Genomic DNA, 24913 nt, shown 5'->3' on the forward strand with positions numbered 1-24913 from the left:
ATGCACAGTGCACACTTTCTCCATCTGCAAATCGGAAGTAGGCTACACATCCATACGCGTCCTCTCCAGCGTCCGTAAATACATGCAGTTGCATTGTCTCATATGCAGTTGAACTCAGTCGTCCGAGATAACATCGAGGAATACTTATATTATTTATTAGGGGAAACAACTCTGTCCATCGAAGCCAACGATCATAGTGTACCGGTCCAATTCTCTCATCCCAACCGATGCCACTTCGCCATAAGTCCTGCATCAAGATACGGCCGTGAATCAAGATCGGTGCCAGAAACTGCTTCGGGTCGAACATGCTCATGATGCAGCGTAAAGCGATTCGTTTTGTAGGCCATGCTCCTTCTTGAATGTAAGGCCTCAAGTCGTCTCTGAATTCGGTAGAGAATACAAACGAATCAGTGTCGGGTCGCCTCATAACTCCCAGAACTCTTTCTGCCTCGGAAGTTACATCAAATGACTTTGCCGTTTTTGATTCCGCTTCACCGAGTTCTTCCAAAACTATCGGTGAGTTGCTCATCCAATTCCGTATTTCGAAGCCAGCGTCTGCATGCACTTTCCTGACTTCTTTAGCTCGTACTATTGCTTCATCTTCCGTATCTACACTATCGAAATAGTCGTCAACGTAATGTTTACGAATTATGGCGTCTGCGGCTGCTGGAAAATCCTGTAGATGCTCTTGAGCATTGAGATTTTTTACAAACTGCGCCAAGCAGGGAGAACAGCTTGCACCAAAAATAACCACGTCCATCACGTAGATATCCGGTTCGCGGTTGACATCTGATTTGAACAAGAAACGTTGGGCCTGTCTATCTTCCTGTCGCACCAAAATCTGGTGAAACATTTCTCGAATGTCACCACCGAACGCCACCTTTCGCTCTCGAAATCCGTTGATTACTCCGGACAATGATGCAACCAGATCTGGTCCCTTCAAAAGGCTTTCGTTGAACGAAACACCGTTCGCCTTCGCTGCTGCATCCCACACCATCCTTATTTTTCCAGGTTTCTTTGGATTGACGACGTAGTTCAAGGGTAAGTACCAGCACCGCTCCGGCGGTGTCTCTGTCATTTCACTTTCCGTGATCTTATGCGCGTAACCCTTGGCCACATACTCGTCAATTTGCTTCTGCAGTACTTCTCGGATGCTCGGATTCCGGTCCAATCGAGCTTCTAAGTTCTTCATTCGCTTATACGCCATCGCGTAACTTTTAGGAAAATTCGGTGCTCCATCTTTCCAAAGAAGTCCGGTTTCAAATCGGTCACCAATTCGTCTTGTAGTCCGTTCGAGAATCTCTCGAGCCTTGCAATCATCTTTTGACTCCAATCGCACTGGGGAAACACCTACGGCTTCAAGTTGAAAGTTGTCACGTAACATTTGATTCAAGTCCTGGTCCGCTTTACTACACTCGTCGCAAGCACATCGGTGATGACCAAGAAAATGGACATCTGACAGTATGTTCGGCCTCGGACCATAAATTGTCCAACCCAACTTGCATTTAACAGCGACTGGCTGTCCCTTTTGTCCGATACGCGAGGCCACCGGAGCGATAAGGTGCATGTTGTCAATCCCGATCAACAACTTCGGCGTATCTAGCTTATAGCTCTGTATTTCAACTCCATTCAGATGTCGGAACTCTTCGATTAGCTCATCTGCATCCAACTGTTGGGCCGGTAGATCTAGCTTGGTAACTGTCCTAGCCACGCATAGTTCAAATTCCTTTCTTTGATCGATTCCGGTAATCCTCATCTCAACGTTTCTTGAATGAGTTTCTGTACGGCTGACTCCATTTGTCCAACGCATTTCAAATGGTTCCCGAGGCCCGTTTAACTGAAGAAATTCAGCTATCTCATTATCGATCAGTGACGTAGACGATCCTTCATCTACAAGGGCGAGCGTGTTGCATCTTCTGTTTTCCCCATATAATGTAACGGGAATTATGCGGAACAATGCGGTTTTACTCGGCAGAGTGTGACTGTTACAACGTGCCTCCATATTGGCGCCTTCGGTCATCGGAGGATGCAGCAATGTGTGATGTAAACCATTGCATCCGTCCACCTCACAACGCACCTTAGATCTGCAAGGCCATTTCCCATGGTTGAATATGCAAAGCGTGCACAGGCCCATATGCTTCACCATCATCCACCTACGCTCCAAGCTTGTGTTCCGGAACTCTCGGCAATCCCGTCCTAAATGACCCTGCTCGTCACAGATAGAGCAACTGAAGTCCTTTTTTTGAGAACTCTGTACCGATGTAGGCTGTATTTTGTCGAACAGGTTATTTTTGACATAGTTTTCCTCGTAATCCTCTTTCATTAGATGAGTGTAAACCTTGGCCTTTGGTTTCTCACGCCTTCTTGAAGAGCCTATTTCAATCCTTTCGAACGTCACTTCTAATGCCTTATCAACCAGATCCTCCATGAACTTCCCGAAGGTCTTCAGGTCAACCACTCGGAAATTTCGTTTGAATTCAACCCATTGCATGGCATAACACGGTGGCAGCTTTTGGATTAGGCTCTGCATTAATATGGGGTTCTTCAAATGGTCGCTGAGTTTCGAAACTTCTAGATGTTGGATGAATTCACCAATTGCACTTCCAAATTCGATCACAGACTCCAAGTTATCCGAATCTGGTCCTTCGAGTCTCTGAATTCGTTGTGCTAGCATCGTTGACAAAATTTCGGGATTACCAAAGCGGCGACGAAGCTTCTCGATGATCGTTGGCACGTTTTCGGGTAACAGCAACAGGCTCCGAACTATTTCTATTGCCTTTCCTTGCAACGACTGTTGAAGACGGACGAGGTTTTCTGCATTGGTGAATCCACACGATGCATTCGCTTGTTCATAGGCGCTTATAAACAGCGGCCAGTCTTGCGGTTGACCTGAGAATGCAGGCAGGTTTTTCGGAAACACCTGCCGTGAAGCAATCTGAAGCGCCGTTGGTCCCAATACCACGCTGGAACTCCTTTGCTGCGTTTGACGCATTCGTCTCATTTTGTTCACGTTAGTATCCGGCAATAACAATGAGAATTGACTGACGTCAACATCGGAAGCGATATTCGACCGCCTCGACCTACCAGGTTCTACAGCATTACATGAGTTCATCCATCCTTGTACCTTATCGATGTAGCTAGTATCACTCTTTGCTGCTTCCTCAAGATCTTCATTGCACACGGATTCTTCTTCAATCAGCTTAGAAAGCTGCTGTAACTCCTCCAACTCGCGACGCTGTCGTTCAATCTGTTTTTGCTTCACCTTTAACATTTGCAACTGGGTTTCTTCTTCTAGAGCTTCCAAGCGACTTCTCTCCTTCATTTCTTCAATTCGTTTCATCGCCATGTCCCGCTTGGAACTTCTAGTCTTACTACTACCACTTTTGTGACTCTCGGAACACGACTTTCGACCACTAACGGAATTGCGACCGTGCGAGGGATCGGTTGGTATTTTATCAATGTTTATCTCGCCCCCCGTCCTGGACGGCCCTGCCTGACTTGTCCCCCCTTTCACAGAGTGTCTAGAATCCTTTATTTCAACGATTTTCTTCTGATCTTCCTTTGACTTACCGGTATGCTCTTTAATACTACCCTTTTTAGCTGCACGTGGTGGTTGCACACGGCTGACTCCAGGCTGGCCTAGCGAATCACGAGCGGATACGTCCTCACCGAGGCACGTACGGCAGTACCAAACAAGCTCCGCTATACTTTGGTCCACTCCGACACATGAAAAGTGGTGCCACCTTTTACATCGACTGCACTGCACCATTGCATCATACTGATCATCTTCGTTACAGCACGGGTAGTTCGCATCCTGTGATGAGTTTTTTTTTGAGTATTGTTGGGAGGAGTTCGGGGCAGCATATCGAAAACTGTTCTTGGAGTACTGTTCGACACACTCAAAACTAAAAATATATTTAATTCAAATTGCGATGTAATCATATAATCCAGGGCATAATACATAATTCATTGCCATTACTTACAAACTCAGTTTTCCAATCAACAATCCTGCCTGCGAACCATCCAATCTCCCTACAATTAATACCCTACAACGAAACTACACAATTAGCACATGCATCTACAGTGCCACATAACTACTCACGGTAAGTATCAACTCGCTCACTATCGTTAATCGAGGATTCAGACCTTGCTTCTCCAGCAACAATTCTAGGCCTGCAGTAGATATACATTTTATTTGGATGGTGAATATATGATTTAACTAGATTACCTACTATTTTACGCAATAATTTCAATCCACTTCAATAAACTTTGCTATCAACATTCAAGAGTAGCTATATACATCTAACATGTCAGCGCCCTAGGTTTAGACAGTCATTGGCACTGCTTGTCATCGCAAACTGGGAAGGCCGCGTTCACGCAACGAACCCTTCCTATCCCGGCGTAACATAATTCTTTTAAGAATCGGGTAGAACCCCTCATATGAATCACTCGTAGAATTCTGGGGAATACTTTTCGGGATTCTGGCAGAATTATTCTCAGCGTTTTAAAGGATTCTATCCAGCATTGTAGGGGAATTCTGGGAGAATACTTGAAAGGGTTCTGGAGGAATTCTTCTCAGGGTTCTGGGGGAATCCTATCTCCAAGAGTTCTGTGAGAGTATATCTCAGTATATCTCTCGATTCTGGAGTAATCCTTCTTAGGGTTCTAAGCTCCTCTTTTCAGGATTCTGGGTGATTTCTTTTAAGTTTCTTGGAATTCTGAAAATCTTTTTTTTTTTTTTTTTGAAGAATCTTTCACAGTATTCTAGATGAATTTATCTCAAGAATGTGGAATTCTTCTCAGGATTCTGGGAGAATTCATCTTGGGATTCAAGAACATTTTGGAAGAATCACAAGGAGAAGCTTCTCTTAGGATTTTGAGACAATCTATCACATAATTGTGGAAGAATGCCTCTCGGAACTCTGAGACAATCCGAGTAATCTCTCTCTGAGAAATCTAGGAAATCTAGAAAGGATTCAGAGAGAATTCCTACTAAGATACCGGAAGAGTCTTGCTTTCTTTTGTAGATAATGTCGCTCAGGATTCTGGCGTAATTATTTTCAGCATTCTGAAGAAATCTCCCTCATAATTCTAGGGGAACTCCTTTCAGAATTCTGGAGGTGTCTCTTTAAAGATTTTGGGGAAATTTTTCTCAGTACTATATGGGAATACTTCTCAGAGTTCTGGGGAATATCAGGATCTCAGGATTTTTCTTTCGATTCAAAAATATTAAATTTCATTTTTTTTTCAAAATGCACTGTCTTTATGTTATGTGATGTGCAATTTCAAATCTTGATATTGAATTTATTTAGACAAGTAAAACATACCATGAACTTAAACTACATGCAGCAAACGAACCATTTTATAGGTTTGTAATATTTTATAATATCGAATCAATTTGAAAACATCGATTCAAAGCATTTGATTAAATCGGTGAATCGATTCTGCTGATCCGATTCAAATCGATTCACAAAAATCGATGTCTCAGCCAGATTTGCTCAATGCTAGTTACAACATCTCAAAAGTTTACCATTTTGTATGTAAATAAGCTCAAAACAATAATACCATAAGCGATGAAAATTGTACATATGCATTACATATACACGATTGAGCTTTAAAATATTACTCTTTACGATGTAATACATGTATTCTAATGCGACTCCTGGGTTGTCTGGGACATGCTCTTGGAAGCGGCTTAATTGATGTGCCGTAGGTAATTTTCTTGATATCAATTAGGAAATCAGGCTTAGGCTTTTTAGACTGAATCACTGTGCAAAACCTATTCCAGGTAAATATCCAAGTATCATTTTGATGACCAATTAGTCTAGTAGATGTTTTTCCAACCGTTATAGAACCTTATTAATAACCCTTAACTAAAAACTGTTACTTGGAGCAAAAACTTAAATGAAGCAGTATTTAGTTGGATAGATGAAAATATACAAATGAATAGCTCAATTATCTTCAACTGAAACGAATTCTCCAGCGTTATGAAGCACAAATCTCGCATCGTTTCGGAATTCGCATCCAGTCCCGGAAAATCCATTCCAAGAACTAATTTCGCAAACGCTATCGACCGCCATCCGCAGATTGGCCATACGGGGCCATAATCTACATAATGCAGTCAGTCAGTTTGATTAATAATTAATCGGAACAGGAGCCCCATAATCCACATTTAACCGCTTCCGTTATGGCCGTCCATTTGTACTCTTGGGCCCGGCCTCCGTTCGGGTGAGATATGTAGGGTGAGTGACCCAGGTGTTGACGTTGCAGGTTTATGTGAGCAGCTATTTGGCTTGCTGGATTCAGGTGCTTTTGAACAGAACAAAAAATCTACATAAACATCTTGAATCAATTAACTTTTTGTGAGTTTTGGTTTATGATTTGTTCCTCTTTCTTTATTCAAAATATTCTGCAGTGTTTTGTACATTCTCCAATTTATTGCCACCTTAATATTCGATTATAATGTTCCCTATGTCCAAAGTCGGTACACTTGCCCTGTGGTACATAATTCTACAATTCAAACTTGACCGCCCGCGCAAGCACTGACTGCACACAGAAGACCAAGTACGTCCAAACAAACGCACGAGAAGCACACGCTTTACGTCCGGATCGCAATGCTCAGATTTCACCGCGCTTTCGCTTGTGTGATTTATTTATCGTTTCCGCGATATACATTAATACATAAGTGCGCCGTACTCCCAGCGTCCGAAGTGGTGCGGGGTTGAGCTTTTGCCTCGCCACTGCCCCACACTGCCATCTGCTATGATCCGGCTCCCCTGGTACCGCGCCGCGCGACCGGACGACGGGCGCCTAGTTACTCGCATGATTTATGGACGGGAGCTTCATGAATATGGATTTCGTGTATGGAATGTCAATGCTACCACGCCACGGCCGGGAACATATGAGCCGATCGACGCACCAGCACCGCCACCACATCGGAAACAGGACACGCAAATTCGAGTGGACGTGTTTTTGGAGCTTTAGCTATCGGCAGCTAGGCTTCAGATTGAAAGGGTACCCACGTTATAAGGAGGGCCGCGGTAATAAATAGGTGCGTGCCACTTGGTGGATTATACGGCCGGATTGTACCGCGTATTAGCTCGGAAACTTGGGTTGGCAACAACGAGCAGCAAAATTCGCAAGGTTGGGGTATAATTTTGCGGTAAAGCATTGATTGGTATTCGAAGGCAAATCGGGGGGATTTCAATTGGAAAATTCATTGAATCATTGTGCATTAGGGTGACTAGACAATTATTGAGGCAAATGCTTTCCTTAATCTTCTCTATGGCCAAGCACATAGGCAAAAAGAACATATATACATACATTTATTTGCTCAACATTACATTTAAGACAAAACATAATCGACAATAATACGCCACAATACTCGGTTTGTGGCCGCCGTTCTCCATCCTCGGTCGCGTCCAATGCTCGCCAGGTCACGCTCCACTTGGTCCGCCCATCGTGCTCTCTGCCCCTTCTTGTGCGCACCGGCAAACACCAGCTTTGCAGGGTTGTTGTCCGGCATTTTTACAACGTGCCCTGCCCACCGTATCCTTCCGGCTTTGGCCACCTTCTGGATGCTAGGTTCGCCGTAAAGTGCAGCGAGCTCGTGATTCATCATTGTCCGCCACACACCGTTCTTCTGCACACCGCCGAAGATCGACCTTATCACGCGTCGCTCGAAAACTCCAAGTGCTTGCAGGTCCTCCTCGAGCATAATCTACGGCAACGAGGTAAAGGACCAGTGGTCTTATTGGCGTTTTGTACATATTGCATTTGGTGAATCTTTTTAAATCGCAGCTTCTTCTGGAACCCGTAGTAGGCCCCACTTGCGCAGATGATTCGCCTTCCAATTTCAGCCATCAGGTAAGGACCCGAGGTAAACGAATTCCTCCACCACCTCGAAGGTATCCCCGTCTATCGTAACATTACTACTCAGACGGATCCGGTCGTGTTCGGCTCCGCCTACCAGCATATAGTTTGTTTTTGAAGCTTTCACCACCAGTTCGACCTTTGTTACTTCGCGTTTCAGACGCGTGTACACTGTACATCTCTGCCACCTTTCCAAATATTCTGACAATATGTCGTCCGCAAAGCACACAAATTGACCGGATTTTGTGAAAATCGTTCCCCAATTGTTGAGCATAGCTCGTCGCATCACATCTTCCAGAGCAATGTTAAAGAGTAGGCATGACAGCCCATGTTGCACACCGTACATCGTCGCCCAGTTTTGCACACCGTACATCGTCGCTTTAACCCTAAAAGGGATACCTGGGGTCCATTGGACCCCAGGCGCCTTTCAGAGCTCGTCTTTGATGGAACACACTCAGCGAGGTGACGAAACTGAGGCCATGAAGGTATCCCTTTTAGGGTTAATCAGTCTAGTCAGCTTCCAGAAAAGCCATATTCGTCCACGATTCTCCATAGCTCTGCGCGGTCGATACTGTCGTATGCCGCTTTGAAGTCGATGAACAGGTGATGCGTTGGGACCTGGTATTAATAGCATTTCTGGAGGATTTGCCGTACGGCGAAGATCTGGTCCGTTGTCAACCGGCCATCAATGAAGCCGGCTTAAGAACATGCTACGAACTCATTCGATTTAGGGGACAGACGACGGAAGCTGATCTGGGATAGCACTTTTTTGGCAGCATTCAAAATAGTTATCGCTCCGAAGTTCCCACATTCCAAATGGTCGCCTTTCTTGTGAATGGGGCTGAATATCCCTTCTTTTCTTTCTTTTCCTTCCTTCCCTTCCTCCGGTTGCTGTTCGGTTTCCCAGATCCTAACTATCAAGCGGTGCAGACAGATAGTCAATTTTACTGAACTCATCTTGAGTTCTGCTGTAAATGTGATACCGTCCTTACCATCCGCTTTGTTGTTTTTGAGCTTCTTCTCTCTGCGTGTGAGTTGGTTACTTCTCGTCCTCTGCAGCAGCACAAACATAGTCATTTCTTCCACTGTCTCGATCCCCCGTGCCTACATTTTCTTTGCCATTCAGGTGCTCGTCGAAATGCTGTTTCCAGTTTTCGATTATCTCACATTTTTCCGTCAGGAGGCTACCGTCCTTATTTCTGCAGATTTCGGCTTGCGGCACGATGCCTTTCCGGGATGCGTTAAGCTTCTGGTAGAACTTTCGTGTTTCTTGTGAACAGCACAGCAGTTCCATTTTCTCGCACTCCGGTTCTTCCAGGCGGCGCTTTTTCTCCCGGAAGAGACGGGTCTGCTGCTTCCACTTCTGTCTGTATCGCTCCACATTCTGTCAGATTCTATGCTGCAGCATTATCGCCCGCGCTGCGTCGTTCTCCTCCAAAACCGCTCTGCACGGCTCGTCGTTACGGCAACTCCGTTCTACGTACCCGATGGGGCTCTCGGCTGTGTTCTTGATGGCTGGAAGGGGAATTCTTTCAGGAATTCCTTTTATGAGTTCGGCAAGCATTCGTGTGAAGAAATCTTTAAAATTTTCTTCACGATTACCTCAACGGACCCCACCATAAATTACCTTACGAATTCTTTCAGGATTTATCATCTTTTTTTCTGAATTTTCATAGAAATAAGATTCTTGCAGAATTTTCTAGAATGATTTCATCAAGAATTCCTCCAAAGAGTTCTCCAAGATACCCGAAGGCATGCATTCCTGTCTCATGAATTTCCTTTAAAAAATTTCCAGTGATTTCTCCAGAGATTTTTTCAAGAATTCTTCCAGGAATTTTCCTTGGATCTTTTTCAGGAGTTCCTCAGGAAATTTTTGAAAAGTTTTATTTTGAGACAAGCCCACAGATTTCTACAGAAATTCATTCAAAAAATTCTGCTTGGAAACTTTATGCAATTTTATCGAAGATTGTTGTAGAAGTTCATACATGTATTCCATCATGTATTACTGTGAAAACAAATTTAAGGAATAAAAATAGAATTTCCTCCAGGAGTTTGTCCTTGGGGTATTTATTGGGAATTCTTCTAGAAATTTCACAAGAATCTCTTCTGAGAATTTCTCCAGGCGATTCTTCAGAAATTCCATTACAGGTTGCTTCAAAAGATGCTCCAGGAGATTTTTTTGCAGATTCGGACATTTCGCTTGGACTGTCCTACAGATTTTCTCCACAATCTCTCTAAAAATTATCTCAGCATTCCTGCAGAAATTACTCCAGATTTTTTTCCTTGGCATTTCACAAAAAATCATTCAAATAATTAATTTTATTCAGAAAATTCCTCCGTGGTACCCTAAAGAGATCTTCCAGGATTTTTTTTTATTCTGCAGCATTTTCTTTAGTAATTTTCACAGGTAGTGCTTCAAAAATGTTTGTGTAAGCACAAATTGTATAAGAAACTAGCTGTCCCGGCAAACTTTGTCTTGCCTACTGCAATTTTTTGACGTTTCAAGTCTCTAGCCAAGTCCAAGTCCCCGTTCAAAATGTATGAAAACTAGATTTTAAAAACTCTCAATTTTCCCATGGTTTTTTGCCTCGCTAACAGAACCAAACATAGACGACCCAAATCGGACCTTACGTTTGAAAGTTATACGCGGTCCTACGTATATCACTGCACTTTTATATTTATGGATTCTTCTAAGTATTCCTCCAGAGGTATCTCCCGGAGATTTTTCAAGCATTCCTTCCGAAAGCTCCCCAGGGATCCTTCAGATAATTGAGGATTTTATTCAAGAACTCCACCATTATGTTTGCCCTCAATATGACGCAATCAGTGAAAGTACTAAAAGTACAGTGTTGTTGTCTTCTGCATTTCTTGCAACATAATCGACACAGTTACCCAAACCTTTACTCAAACAGCATCAAATTAGGCAAGGAATCAAATACCCAGGGTTTTTGTATCATTTTATTGCAGAAATGGACAATATACCTTCTCTCCGTACAAAAATTCAGCTCATTACTTCAAATCTAGTAACACATCTAACGTGGCCCATTTCTGCAGAATTTTTTTATGAGATTCCTGTGTATGTTCTGTGTGTTTTATGAATGGATTTTTCTAGGAATTTCATCAAAAATTTATCAAAATATTACTTCCAGAGCTTCTCCAAAAGTTTTGTTTTATCAGGAATTCAGGAAGAAAAACTTTTCAGGTCTCTCGGGCATTTGTCCAGGAATTCCTCAAAAGATAACTTCGGAAATTGCTGTAGGAATTATTGTACAGGAATCCCTTCAGAAAATTTTCAAAATTTTCTTCTGAAAAAATCTACAAAGATAACCAGGAGTTTTTTTAAAGAATTTCTTTCAAACAATCCTTCAGTGGTTTCTTTAAAAATTTCTATTATTTCAAGAATTCTCCCAATGGTTTTGTGCCATTTCTGGAAAAAACTCCAGATAAAAATCCCTGGAGGGATATCTGTAATATTTCCCGCAGAAATCAAAAAAGGAATATATAATTAAGCTGCAGGAGCAATTTCAAAAAATAAATTGCAGAAATGTCTGTAGTAAGTACTCCTTACTGTTCGGGGTATTAATTTACAATGACTTTATTCCATACATCCTATCTGACAGTCCCTTAGGCACAGCCTACTCTTACTCAACATGTACACAATACTACAATGTCTACAGGTATAACTGATTAATTGCACGAATTTCTTAAGGAATTCTTGGATGAACCCTTGGAAATTTTCCTGTAGGATTGTTAAATAAATGGTTGGGAATTTCGTAAAAGCTTTATGTAAAATATTTTGAAGAAATCTTTTACTAAAGTTTCTGAAAAAAACTTTTAAAAAAATCTGAAGAAGTCTCCGGTAATATTTTTGAAGGAATCCCTGAAAGAATTTCAAAAATGAATGAATCGCTGAAGAAATCTCCAATAGTAATCACTGTAGAAATCTCAGGAAGAACTTTCGATTGAATCTCTATAGGAATATCTGAATAAATATCAGGGAAATTCTTGAAGGAATCTCAAGAGAAACTAATGAAAAAGTTCCGGAGTAAATAACATAGAAAACCTCCTTAGTGGTGGAATTCTTACAAGCGTTTATTGGGAATTGTTTAGAAAAATTTCTATAGAAATTCTTAAAAGGCGCCGTCCACAAATTACGTAACGCTCTAGGGGGAGGGGGATAAATTATTGGAGGATTTTCTGGAAGTATTCACGAGCAATAAGTGGGCGTATTTTTGAAGGAATTCATGTAGGAATGGCTGGAGAAACTCCTACATAAGCTTCTGTAAATACCCATTGAAAAGACTCTTGAAATATTTTTTGAAAAATCCTGTTGAGATTTCTAGGAAATATTGTTGGATAAATTCCTTATAGAATCTAGTAAGAAATTCAGAGCTCCTAGGGTTATCCTTATAGGAAATGCCGGAGATTTTTTTTTGTGATATTCATGAAGGAAGTCTGGAAGGTCTGGTGGTAAGCTTGAAGGAATCTCTGTGTGAACTCTTGGTGGAACCTCTGGAGTATTTCCTGCATGAATCGCTGAATTAATATTGCAAAAACATCTGAAAGAATTTCTTCAGGATTCCGTGGATGAACCACTGAAAAACTTTCTGGACACATTCCTGCGGATATTTTCAAAATAATCCCTAAAGCAAATACAAATCGCTGGTGAACTTCTAGAAGAAACGAGAAGACGAGAAGTGTAATGGCTCCTAAAGAGCAATCTTCCGGAATTTTAGAGGGGGACATCGAGGGGCTTTTTCCGCGTCATTATACTAATTCTTGGCCTCCTTTCATAGGACAGCCGGGGACTGGGGCTGGCGATGAGGAGAAGGTCACCGATGTGGAACATGCGGAGATAGAAAAGTCCCTTAGCGTAGGTAAGGCCCCAGGTCCGGACGGAGTTCCGAACCTGGCCTTAAAAGTAGCTATTGCAGAGGCTCCCGAGATGTTCAGGTCTGCTATGCAGAAATGCCTGAACGAGGGTGTTTTCCCAGAAGTTTGGAAGAGGCAGTGCTTGGTACTATTGCCAAAGGCGGGGAAACCCCCCGGAGACCCGTCGGCATACAGACCAATATGCTTGATCGACACGGCGGGGAAGGTGCTCGAAAAGATCATCCTCAATAGAATGTTGAGGTTCACCGAGGGCGAAAATGGTCTTTCGAGCAACCAGTACGGCTTCCGGAAGGGGAGGTCCACCGTAGACGCTATCTTGTCGGTTACAAAAACCGCCGAGAAAGCACTTGAGCCTAGGAGAAGGGAAATTCGTTTCTGTGCGGTAGTGACTCTGGATGTTAAGAATGCGTTTAATAGCGCCAGCTGGTCTGCTCTTGCGTCTGGAGATTCCGGGGTACCTGTACAAGATTCTCGAAAGTTATTTTCAGAATCGAGTACCAGTTTACGACACGGAGGTGGGTCGGAAGTGCTTTCACATAACCTCAGGAGTCCTGCAAGGTTCCATCCTAGGTCCGGTGTTATGAAATGTCATGTACGACGAGGTGTTGAGGTTAGAGTACCCAGTGGGAGTGGAGATTGTCGGGTTTGCCGACGACATTACGCTCTAAGTCTACGGTGAAACGATCGAAGAGGTGAATTTGATTACCGACCACTCGATCAATGCCGTTTCAACGGCTATCACCCACATCGTCTTGGAGCTAGAAGAGGTGGCACGTGAACTCGGAAAATGGCAAATTCAGACACTATACAATAGGTGGTCCAAGTCGCTACGTATCAGGTATCAGTAGGTCGGCTCTAGAGGCACGTTCTCCTCCATTCGGGAAATTTGTGCCGCTACGTAGGTCATACCGGTGTCCTGCGGTCGAAATCGACCCTTACAGCGATTAAGTGGCTGCAGGGAGAACATCCTGGTAGCGTTGATATCGTGGCGTCGGTCTACTGGGCTGGATTCGAGCTCGCGGTTGGAAAGGGGTCCGTGGTAAGGTCGAGGCAGGTGGATGCCTCACGTCGGCACGTCCTTCTGTGTTCTGACTGTCGGGCCTTACCAGCGGGAAGGCCAAATCGCTCTGCACGCGGTATCAGTTATTGATTCTTGTTGTACAGTTGGAATCAGGTGGTGTCGACCCTGCCCGACTTCCGAGGGCAAAGGGAGTGGTGAGGGCCACTCGCGAAAATTGCTAAGCGCCAGCATGCTACCTTGGTGGACTGTCCAAAGCGAGTCATCGATGTTCGCTGCTGCAGACCACGCAGCTAACCTTGACGGTGCCATATGCACTAGCCCCTCTCTCTGTGAAGCAATGCCTTCTTAGTGGTGCCGGAGAGACGAAGGGTTTGGCGTCCATGGAAATGTTGTTTAGTGGGTCGAGAAAAAGTAGTCCTGGCTTTTACTTTTGTTGTAGAAGACGGTCCTTAACCCCAGACTACCTGGACCTCCCTGTTCAGGTGTCTGCTGAGTATATAATCCCTATGGTTTAGAAAAAAAAGAGCGAGTAATGACGCTTAAGACTAGCCTTTCGAGCCTGGACATACGGGTTAAATTCCTTTGTCCCATGCGAGGATGAAGTGACCCGACGACGGAGTGACATTTAGTTTTTTTTGCAAAGGCACTCCCACCGTATTTACTGTGTATTTATGCTACATACTGTACTGAGTGGTTGGTACGAGATGTACTCTTCTTCAACTTTATTGTACTAATGATGCTGCACAGTAGGCCTGGCCGCTTTAATTCTTGTATGTATTACATCTCCAATGTGTTGCAAGCATTAATAAAGTCAAGAAAACTGATAGAAGTAGTCGATTCTTTTTTTTTTTCAGGATTCTTTCAATGAATGGCTATGCATGTGTAGACTAGACTAGACTTATTAGTGACCATGTAGCCCTATGAAGAATATAGTTTGATTACTGAAATGGAATTCTTGGGGTAAACATATTATAATAAATTTCATCATTCCAAATGTCTAAAAATGTTATATCCAGTTCAACATAAACGACTTAACATCAACTATCAACCGTGTTGATGTCTTAAGAACTAAACATAAGAATGATACACTGCCCAACTGGTTCATAAACAAAAACGCGAATCACTCAATTTAGTGCAGCCATCTATATGACACTAGATATCTCGCAATATCGTAGATTTATGAACCCAAATCCACCCAACAGCGCGGCAAATTGGGAAGGCTAATCTGATGTTACGATATGACTGAAAATTGCGGTTCCCCATACCATGTGCACGTTCATGCCCGTCCCGTCCTTGGTGCCTTGGCCATAATAGCTACGTTCAATCTAAAAACGCAAAACCAAAAACGGTAAGCGGTTCCAATCTAACCCGGGCACGGAGACTACAGCAGCTGCGATAGGTACCTACCGCGAAACCATCGCCGGCGTCGCATCCGTGCAATTCATATTCATCTATGTTTCGGTTTTATTACGATGTACGACCAGTATGGGAACAGTGCTATTGCTTTTCGCCAACCGTATCCCGTATCCAATTGTGTCTCTGTAGCATGGCTACCTTTGCCGATGCACATAGGTAACTGAATGAACTGACTGTGTCTTTTCATTTTTCTTTTATTATCTATCGCCCGCTCTAGGTCTGATCGTGTATTTGGGAGTTAAATTCGTGAACAAGTTCGCAACGGTTGCGCTGGCCTGTGTCATATTCTCCATCATTGCGGTGTACGCCGGTATCTTCAATAACATCGATGGCAACGATAAACTATTGTGAGTATGATTTGGTGGTTCGACAGGAGTTTGATTTCTGAGCGTTTCTACTACACAGAGAAAATGAAACTATAATAAATGAATGCTGCACTAAAACCTTCATTTACGTAAAATGACGAAAGGTTTGTAGTTCGGATCTGATGAAATTATTCAAAAAAGTGTAATCAAAAACGTTAAATAAAGCTGCACATGAGTTGCAATTTCCACCAACTTTCATAAAATAAGCCGTACTAAGACCAAGCCCACCCGTGGGCTTCATACTACACACGCAACAGCACGTCGTTAACGATTTTTAATTTCGTTATCCACCCATTTTCGCACCGGTCGTTCGTTTCCATGTGAGTAAAATAATGATCGGTCGCCTTTGCGCACCGGTAGTCTCTATTCTATCCGTACCATCGGTTTTTTGCACTTCTGTAAATCATCGCAATATTTTGTGTATTTCTATGGTGTTATTGCAAATCTTGTTCAGTATAATAATCTGTGCTCATATTTTGAGAGAAGGGGTTTTGGATAAGACTGAAAACTATTAGTAAAAATTGAACTCAAATAAATAATTCCCTTGGAGATTTGTACCAGTGTTGGTGCGTTTAAAGATATCATTTTCTCAATAATGTATGATTGTATTTAAATTATATGTTTGTTGCTTACTGTGTGACTTGAAGGTTGAATTTTTATCTAAAATAATATCCATCTCTTCAATATCCATGTTGCCTTTCTCGCAAGAAATTTATCTGAATTTGAGATTATGAGCATCTTTTTTAATAATATGGTCTATTGAATAATTACATCCCTTGCATTTCCAACACATTTATAACGTAGTTGTCTCCTTTACAACTTCGCGTAGGTCAAGATTCTTGAATCCTGGTCATAGTAGAAGCTGTCTTCTTACAGTCTGCGATGATTGCGCAACCGTTTTTCATAAACGTGTATTTTATCATCAGCTAATTCTATACTCAGTCACAACCTTTTAGTTACAAAGCATCAATCGGAAATCTTAATATATATTGCGATATTTTGGATGGTGGTATATGAATATTTTGTTGGAAGCAGATTCTATGCGCTTGAAGTAGACTGCGTATTTGTCAAAGTACATAATGAGCCCACTCTTCTTTTTGGCACTTCATACAACAATTGTTGTATTTTAACATCCAACACCTTGCTTTTTTCTATAATGAGGAACCTACAATATGGCAGTCCTGCACACCGCCTATTTTAATTTATGAAACTTGGCAGCTCGACTACATTTTTTAAGATTTTTATCGGTAAGATTTAAGTCTGTTAAAAAAAATCACTGTAGTGTTTCTATGATATCTGAGTTGAGTTAGGTACAGTCAAAGCATCTTTGAAAAATCGTAACTACTCTTATCTAATCTCATACATACGCGGAATCACCCTGGATAGCAATCGTGTTACTTTTCTTGTCAATACTGTTGCTTGCAGCATATCAGAGATATGACACATGCATCAAAGCGGCCTGATCTACTGCGTTGTATTTACGCGCAAAGATGATTCTTCGAAATACTTGGAGTACAGAATATTTTATTTCAGCAAGGTACTTCTCGAATTTACAGGCGAGGAAGGATGCGTGGACATATTGTACCAAACGATCCAGATTACATGTTGATGAATATGTTTTGAATATATGAAAATGTGTATAATAGAGCTATGAATAAATGTGTAATATTGGAAAGATCTCCCCAATTGTTGGGTTGTTTTTATAGATCTAATGTCGAATCTCCTATTCTGTATGATCGGTGTTATTCACATGGGGTCTTCGCAGATTTTTTTTTTCTGCTTTGCTCTATTTTTTCTACAAGGGTGAAGTTACCCATATCGCACACTTTCTTCCTAATGTCTCGTTTATTTAATTCATATTTTTAAATTTATATTTAATAAACCACCCACTAATGACCATCAATTTCAAAAACAGCAATCAAACCAAAACTCTTTTGGGATCTCAGCCCGGAAAGTGAAGAAAGAAAACCTTGTGGTCACTTATTACCGTCAAATGGTATCTTTTCGGGTTAGAAAATACGCACATCTTCTCATCGGAATCTGCGACGGATGACGGATGAATTTTGGCATTTGTCGGAACGAACTTCGCGAGTTATTTATTTGGACATTTTTCTAAATATGCGAAACTAAACTTTACTTGCTGCGTAGAAACCCCGGCTCAAACATGTGCGTGTTCAAACAGCAAAACTTACTGAATCACTCTACATTTCTTCAAATATTAGTTTCGAAAAGATCGGCCGAATCAAAAACTAAAGGTGCGATTCTGAGCAATCGTAACTATTTTTAAGAGAAAATCAATACATTTTCGATATGCATGATCCTAAAATTGGCGAAGAAGGGAAAACTTTGTTCAGACCATACTTAAGCAAAGCTTGTCAATTTAAACCTATTATTTTTCGGCGTTTGTATTGTCACTCTATCGCAATTGTATGTCAGACAATTTGTTGTGTTATTCGTGTAACGATCTATGATATTAATTGGTTGAAAATTTCAAATATTTGATGCAAACTAAAATAAATTCTTACCTATACAAAACAAGAAAATCATTCTCTAGAAACTATATACCTGGCAACAAATCCATACTCATGTTCTTTCGTCTCCTCTTTACGCTACCCAGAGAGCTAAACGCGAGAGAGCGCACGAGCCTACGGATAGAGACCGTACTTTGCGTGTCTCTATATTCCAAGCCCTGCTACGAACCGTACGTAAACTTTTCGCTTTCGAGCCCTACTTAGCAGCGACCGGTGCGGTTCGCTTCTTTGTTCGGAGCTCTACTTAACGTAAAAACGCTTGATGGAGCCCATGAGTGGGCTTGGTCTAAGCTGAACACTCAGAGAAATCAATTGATTGCTTTGAGGAACATAGAGGAGCGAAGCATTAACGCGAAAACCACGGTTGAGCGAGCGAAAAAACGAGGAGCCAAAACCGTAGCCCGTCAGCGCTATGCGGTTTTCAAAGGAATACTTAGGTAGAAGGGACAAATCAACGTGGCCGGACTGCCCAAATCGATGAATGTAGGAAACCTGTAAACATCAACAACATTGATCTCCTTCACGGTATTTCCAATCGCATTAGTGGGAGATGGATGCTACGATGAAAACATGATATACGATTTGTAGTGTATGTCAGGATGTTCTAAGCAGGCATGTATGTAAATTGAGTGACTGCAAAAACACTACGCAAATGAAGGTTCCAGTGCATTCATATAAATAAAGCAACATCAACGTTCACTTAAACATTTTTTTTCCAGCATGTGCGTTCTTGGAAAGCGTCTTCTGCGCGATATTGCCGTCGACAACTGCACCAAGGAAGTGGGCGGTCCGCTGTACAACACATTCTGCGAAGGCGGCGAGTGTGATCCATACTTTACAGGTAAATGCGACCGAGTGGAACCCTACCCCACAGTGCCACTTGTTACAAAACAACCTCTAACATATTTTCCCGATATCGTTTCTCTTCTCTTATCTTCCCAGAACACAACGTGTCACTGGTGCGAGGTATCAAGGGACTCAAGAGTGGCGTGTTTTTCGACAACATTTTTCCCTCATTTTTACAAGTGAGTTAACAATTTCCCATGATGGCGCAGACAGATACATACCAGCTGCTTCCTTTGTGTCGAACCGAGCAAGCAGAAGCATGAGATGAGCAAAGCAACATGATGCTATACGTTGTACATTTGACACGCCGTAGAAAAGTTTTGCCTTTTTTTCTCTCTCAAAGCAAAATTTACGTGAATATGTACCTACAAAAAAATCCCACCCTGCCGTGGATGCAATTCTTTCTTTCATATGCATCACGTTTACGGCCGAGTCGACGCGGACGTTCTTGACGAGCCGCACTGGCCGCACAAAATTGACGGAAGCCTTCTACTGCAGCAGCAGCAGATGCGCCCAGCTCGTACCAGAATGGCGAGGAAACTAATTGCATTTTTTTTTTCTGCCTCCTTTTATGTCTTTCGCCAACTAGGAAGGACAATTCATCGCATACGGTTTGGATCCGGAGCACATTGAGCCGCTGGACAGGCCTAGCTTCAACCAGGTCTACGCTGATTGCACCACTGCGTTCACGATATTGATCGGCATTTTCTTCCCATCGGTGACAGGTGAGTGTGGTTGACTATATCTACCTATAAACAAGATTGATTTTTTATGACAGCTGTGTGATAGAAATGTTCATTCGTCTTTTTGTTTATTGAACTTTGAGCAAAATACAAGATGGCAGCTTTTTTTCAGGGTTCAAGGTTCTCTAACCATGCATTTTGATTATATTTTATGTGAAAAAAAATATCCTGAAAATACTCCGACCTTTTTTTTATCTGTATTAACGAGATTTTTAGCCCTAGGCTAGTTCATCTCGGGACCCACGCTTTACTTCCCTTCCCAAGGAAGAACTCACATTTTGCGAGTTTGTCGGGAGTGGAATTCGATCCCAGGTCCTCGGCGTGATGGTCAAGTGTTCTAACCATCACACCAGGTCCGCTCCACTTCGACCTTAAAGATAAACTTCAGAGAACACAAACATGGCTGCCACAATGCAAAGATTTTATTTTTATATTTGCACAATGGCCGACTTGGTCTCCTACTCACGTTTTCAAGAACTTTGTAAACAAATACTCGCGATTTGGAAAAGTTGCCTCTTTTTGCAAGTGAGCAAAGCCAGGATAAACAAGTGCGGCTTGGATTGATGCTTCGTTCGTCAGATTTGTGTCTCTAAAGTTTGTATGCAAAATTTCAATAGGATTTCTTGATGTTTCACTTTAATTTACGTCCACTATGGGAGGAGCGTAAACCAAATTGGACGTAAAAATAACATTTTTAAATACACATACTAGATGCTAGTTTTCCTTCCTCATGGGTTCGGCAAAGTTTGAGTACTGACCAAGGGTTCTCACGTATGGCCATTCAATATTTGGGATTATGACCACAGATGGCAACACTGATCGATCTACATAACATAACCCATTATCCATTCAAGTCGGTGTGCCGGTCGAATTGCTCGGATACCACAATGGCGTGGCTAGTTATCAATTAAAGTTTTAATTTCTCTATCTCGGGATCGAAACAGACAACCGCGTAGCCAGCTTTTTATTTTTACTTACTCACTCTCCTAAACAAACACGAGAAGGATAGGGATGGAGAGAGGGGCCATTCGCCCCTGGTTTCGTCCCGATCTTTCTCATGCTTGTGTAGGAGAGTGAGCAAGAAAAAAGAACAGGCTGGCTACGCCGTTGGAAGCAGATAGAAAAATGTCGTCTTCGGCAGAGTTGTTAAAAAGGACAACACGCTAAGACCGCTCAGCCCTAAAGTGGATTCATGTGGATTTTAGGGAGGTTTAGTAATTCATGTGGATTTTAGGGAGATTCCGTAGGCATTTCAGTAATTTACAGAGGATTTTGAGAAACCCCATCACAATACCTACTAAAATGCCCCTGAAATGCCTTTTGATATAAGGGTGTTCTTACCCTGATACGACCCTGCCGTGAAATCATCATAATTATTTTGAAATATCTTTGAAACCCCTTTCGACACCTTTATTTGGCTGCAGAAACGCCCCTGAAAGTCCCTTTAAATGCCCCTGAAATGGTATCAAACGCCCCTAAAACCTCTAGGAACGCCCTTGAAATATTCCTGAAATCCCCTGAAACTCTTTTAAATGACTCTGAAATGCCTTGAAGCGCCCCGCAAAATGAGACCCCCTGAATTGCCCTTAAAGCCCCTTGAATCCTCCCTGAAACCCCATTAATACCATTGAAATGCCCCTGAATTCCCCGTAATCCTTTTGAAACGCCCAAAAAGCCTGACAGCTTAGGTTCTAAGCCCTTTTTTTGGGCTTTTTGGTAACTTTCTGGAAACCCCCTCAAATGCCCAAGAGCATGTCCTGTTCTCGCAAACTAGATTCCCTGAATAAAGCCCAAAGTTAATTTACGCACAAATTTCCCTCTTTTTATGCCTATTTATTTTATGTACATTTTTAATTTATGCACCCCCAAGCCATGAGCATAAAAAGAGATACCAGTGTATACTTTTCCCATACGTTTGAAAAAAAATGCTTATTGGCATTTGAATTTACTACTCCCAAATATAAGGATACCTGTGCAGAAAAAATCTATGGAATTGAGATCATTTCCAGAGTTCTTACTTAACCCTTCAGCGCGCGCGCCGTTGTAAAAAGTACAACACTACCGAAAAACCTCGTTCATCGTATACAGTGCGAGCGCGGTGCAGTTTCAGCTGTTTGATGGCACGCGTCCTGAAAGGTTAAAGAAATTCAAAGAAATAATTCTGGGATTATTTCAGAAATTCAATTTTAGGATTTCTTCCTAATTTTTTTAAATATTTCTTCAGAAATTTCTCCACGGATTCATAGATAAAACTATCAAGGCTTCATTCAGAAGTTTTCTTCGGGAATTGCTTCGCATATTCATTCAGAGATTCCTTTAGAAATTCTATCGGGCATACAAACATTCGAAATTTCTTGAAGGATTATCTTAGAAGAAAATTTAGCATGAATTGCTTTAGAAATTCCTTTATGAATTTATTCAGAAATCCTTAAGAAAATTTTCAAGAGATTTTTCAAGAGATTTCTCCATAATTCTTCAGTAAATCTTCCTATGAATCTTTGAGCAATTCTGCCAGGATTGCTTTAAGAGTTTTTCTTCGAAATTATCAAAGAGTTCTTTCATTAGACAAAGTTCTTCAAGAATTCTTTCATTTGACTTTCTGTGGATTCCCCCGAAATTTCAATATGGATTACTTCAGAAAATACTCCAGGGATTTTCTACAGCTTATCTTCCAAGGAATCATTCAGAAAGTTGTCTAGGATTTTTTTCAGAAAATCTTTCATGAATTGGTTGGAAAATGTATCCATAGTTGACTTCGAAAATTCCTCTAGAGGATCCTCCATAAGTATCTCAAAAAATCGTCTCAAAAACACTCCGTGGTTTTTCTCAGAAATTCCTCTAACGAGTTCAAAAAAAAATTCTTCGGTCCCTCCAGATATTCCACGAAGAATTCAAAAACTTCATCATAAATTCCTTTAGTAAGTTTTCTAAAAATTCCTAATGCATCTCCACTGAGGATTCTTTCAGAAATTACTTAAGAGGTTTCACCAGAATTTGTTTAATGGATTCTTTCAGAAATTCTTTCACAGATTCTTTCAGAAATTGTTCCGATGATTTCTTCAGAAAAAACTTCCCGGAATTCCTTCAAGTATTTTTTACGAACTCCTTCAGAGATTTCTTCGGGACTCCAGGTACTCAATTGAAAAATTTGCATGAATGTCTCCAGGAAGTTCATTCAGAATTCCTACGGAAATATTAACTTCTGGTGATATTTACAAAAGCATAGCTAGGTGTTTAGAAATATGTGCACAACTTCCTGCGGTGATACTTTCTGAAAATCTGAAAATTTTATAAAAAGATTTGAAAATTTTCTATAAGAATTCCACCATTTCACCTATATGAATTCCACCAAGGCTTTTTTTTTATCTAGTTCATTTATTTGGGGCTCAATCGCGTATAACGCTTTACGGAGCCGAGGATCTTTCTTTGTACTTAATAGTATACATTATACAGAGTAATAACTTTTTAATGATATCTGTTAGTAATGGGTGGAAGCCAGGGTACTCGTGGCAGCTCGAGGTTAGAAGGTCACATTTTGAGGGATGGACAGGGTAAGGATTGGGCCAAAGGTTTCACTGCTGCTCATCCGGGGGTGAATCGCATCTTGCTAGCGTATTCGGTGCCTTGTGGTGTTGGTACCAACTTGTTGTGGGACTTGGTTTTCCGAATGGCCAGGAGCAGCTTGGTAACACAAAGAGGACAAAACAGAGAAAAAAAAAACTGGAGAAGAAAACACAAGCAAATTAAACTTTTATACCAGCAGAGCGAAGAAAGTCGAAAATACATCCCATGTATGTGACATCGCGGGTCCCCAACACATCTCTCACAAGAACAAAGGGTTGTCTACCTCGGGCCTCAAGGGTATCCAAAAGTAGCGCTCTGGAGGCGTCATTATCCGGGCATTGCCAAACTACGTGGTCGATGTCATCATAACCGGAACCGCACTTAGTACAAACATTGCTCAACGCGAGGTTAATCCTGTGTAAATGCGCGTCTAGCGAGTAATGGTTGGACATAAGTCTTGACATCACGCGAATGAAATTGCGACTTACATCCAGACCATACCACCACACTCGCAAAGAAACATTAGGAATAATGGAATGTAACCACCGTCCCAGCTGGCCATCTCGCCAATCATTTTGCCAGCTTTGAAGAGAACTCTGGCGAACAAAATGGAAAAATTCATCATGTGAAATTCTTCTATCATAGATCTCACCTTCCTGTGCGCCCACCTTTGCGAGAGAGTCCGCCTTCTCATTGCCATAAATTGAGCAATGTGAGGGGACCCATACAAAGGTAATCTTGTATGATCTTTCAACCAGTGCACCCATCTGCTCCCTTATTTTTGTAAGAAAGTAAGATGAATGTTTTACAGGTTTCATCGACCGGAGTGCCTCAATCGAACTAAGGCTATCCGAGAAGATGAAGAAATGGTCTACGGGCATGTTGGAAATCATCCCCAAAGCGAAGTTGATTGCTGCCAGCTCAGCAACATAAACCGAACAAGGTTCCTGAAGTTTGCGGAAGGCGGTAAAATTTTCATTGAAGACACCGAAACCAGTGGATCCATTTATGCGAGACCCATCAGTGAAGAATCTCTTACAGGAATTGACATGTTGGTACTTTTCGTTAAAAATGCGAGGAATAGATATACATCGAAGTTGATCTGGTATTCCATGAATAGCTTGTTTCATTCCACCAAGGCTATTCAACGAGTCTTTGCAGATATTCCGCTTGGAATTTCCTCAGAAATTCCTCCTAGAATTCTTTCAGTAATTTCCATTGGATTCCTTTATATATTTATCCAGGGTTTCATCAGAAAACCCAATTTGTCCAGAAATTCCTTCGCGGATTTTTTTGGAAATTCCTCTGCAAATTCCTTCTGAAATTTCTTCATGGATTCTCTAACGTCTAATAAATATCTCCAGTGACTTCTTCAGTACCATCGTTGTGGGTGACAATGGGTCAGAGGGGCGAGATTGGGTCAAAACATAATCTGAAATATCTCATCAAATATTGCGAATATCGAATCAAAAATTTTATGGTGGCCTCCTCGTAGATGTCAGCAGTTCCTACCGAAAATTTATGATTCTAGAGTAATAAGTTATTTTTTAATTAATCTTCGAAAAAAAAATTGAAAAGAAATCCTACTTTTAAGTCTCGATGCAACATCACACTCTTAGGTGGATTGATACTTTTTAGAATCTCAAACTCATATTCATCCTA

General features: G+C 41.7%; 1 protein-coding gene across 7 annotated transcripts in view; it reads left to right on the forward strand.

The window, feature by feature from the left end:
• Positions 1-24913, forward strand: part of LOC109425809 (solute carrier family 12 member 4) — an 836994-nt gene that overhangs the window by 663487 nt on the left and 148594 nt on the right. For all 7 annotated transcript variants that reach the window (XM_062842513.1, XM_029865597.2, XM_062842512.1 and 4 more), the window contains exons 9-12: positions 15420-15549; positions 18818-18939; positions 19041-19123; positions 19534-19669. In XM_062842513.1, coding sequence (XP_062698497.1) covers positions 15420-15549; positions 18818-18939; positions 19041-19123; positions 19534-19669 — 471 coding nt within the window. The remainder of the gene's footprint in view (positions 1-15419; positions 15550-18817; positions 18940-19040; positions 19124-19533; positions 19670-24913) is intronic.

Source organism: Aedes albopictus, chromosome 3, assembly GCF_035046485.1.
Source record: "Aedes albopictus strain Foshan chromosome 3, AalbF5, whole genome shotgun sequence".
Taxonomy (NCBI): Eukaryota; Metazoa; Arthropoda; class Insecta; order Diptera; family Culicidae; genus Aedes; species Aedes albopictus.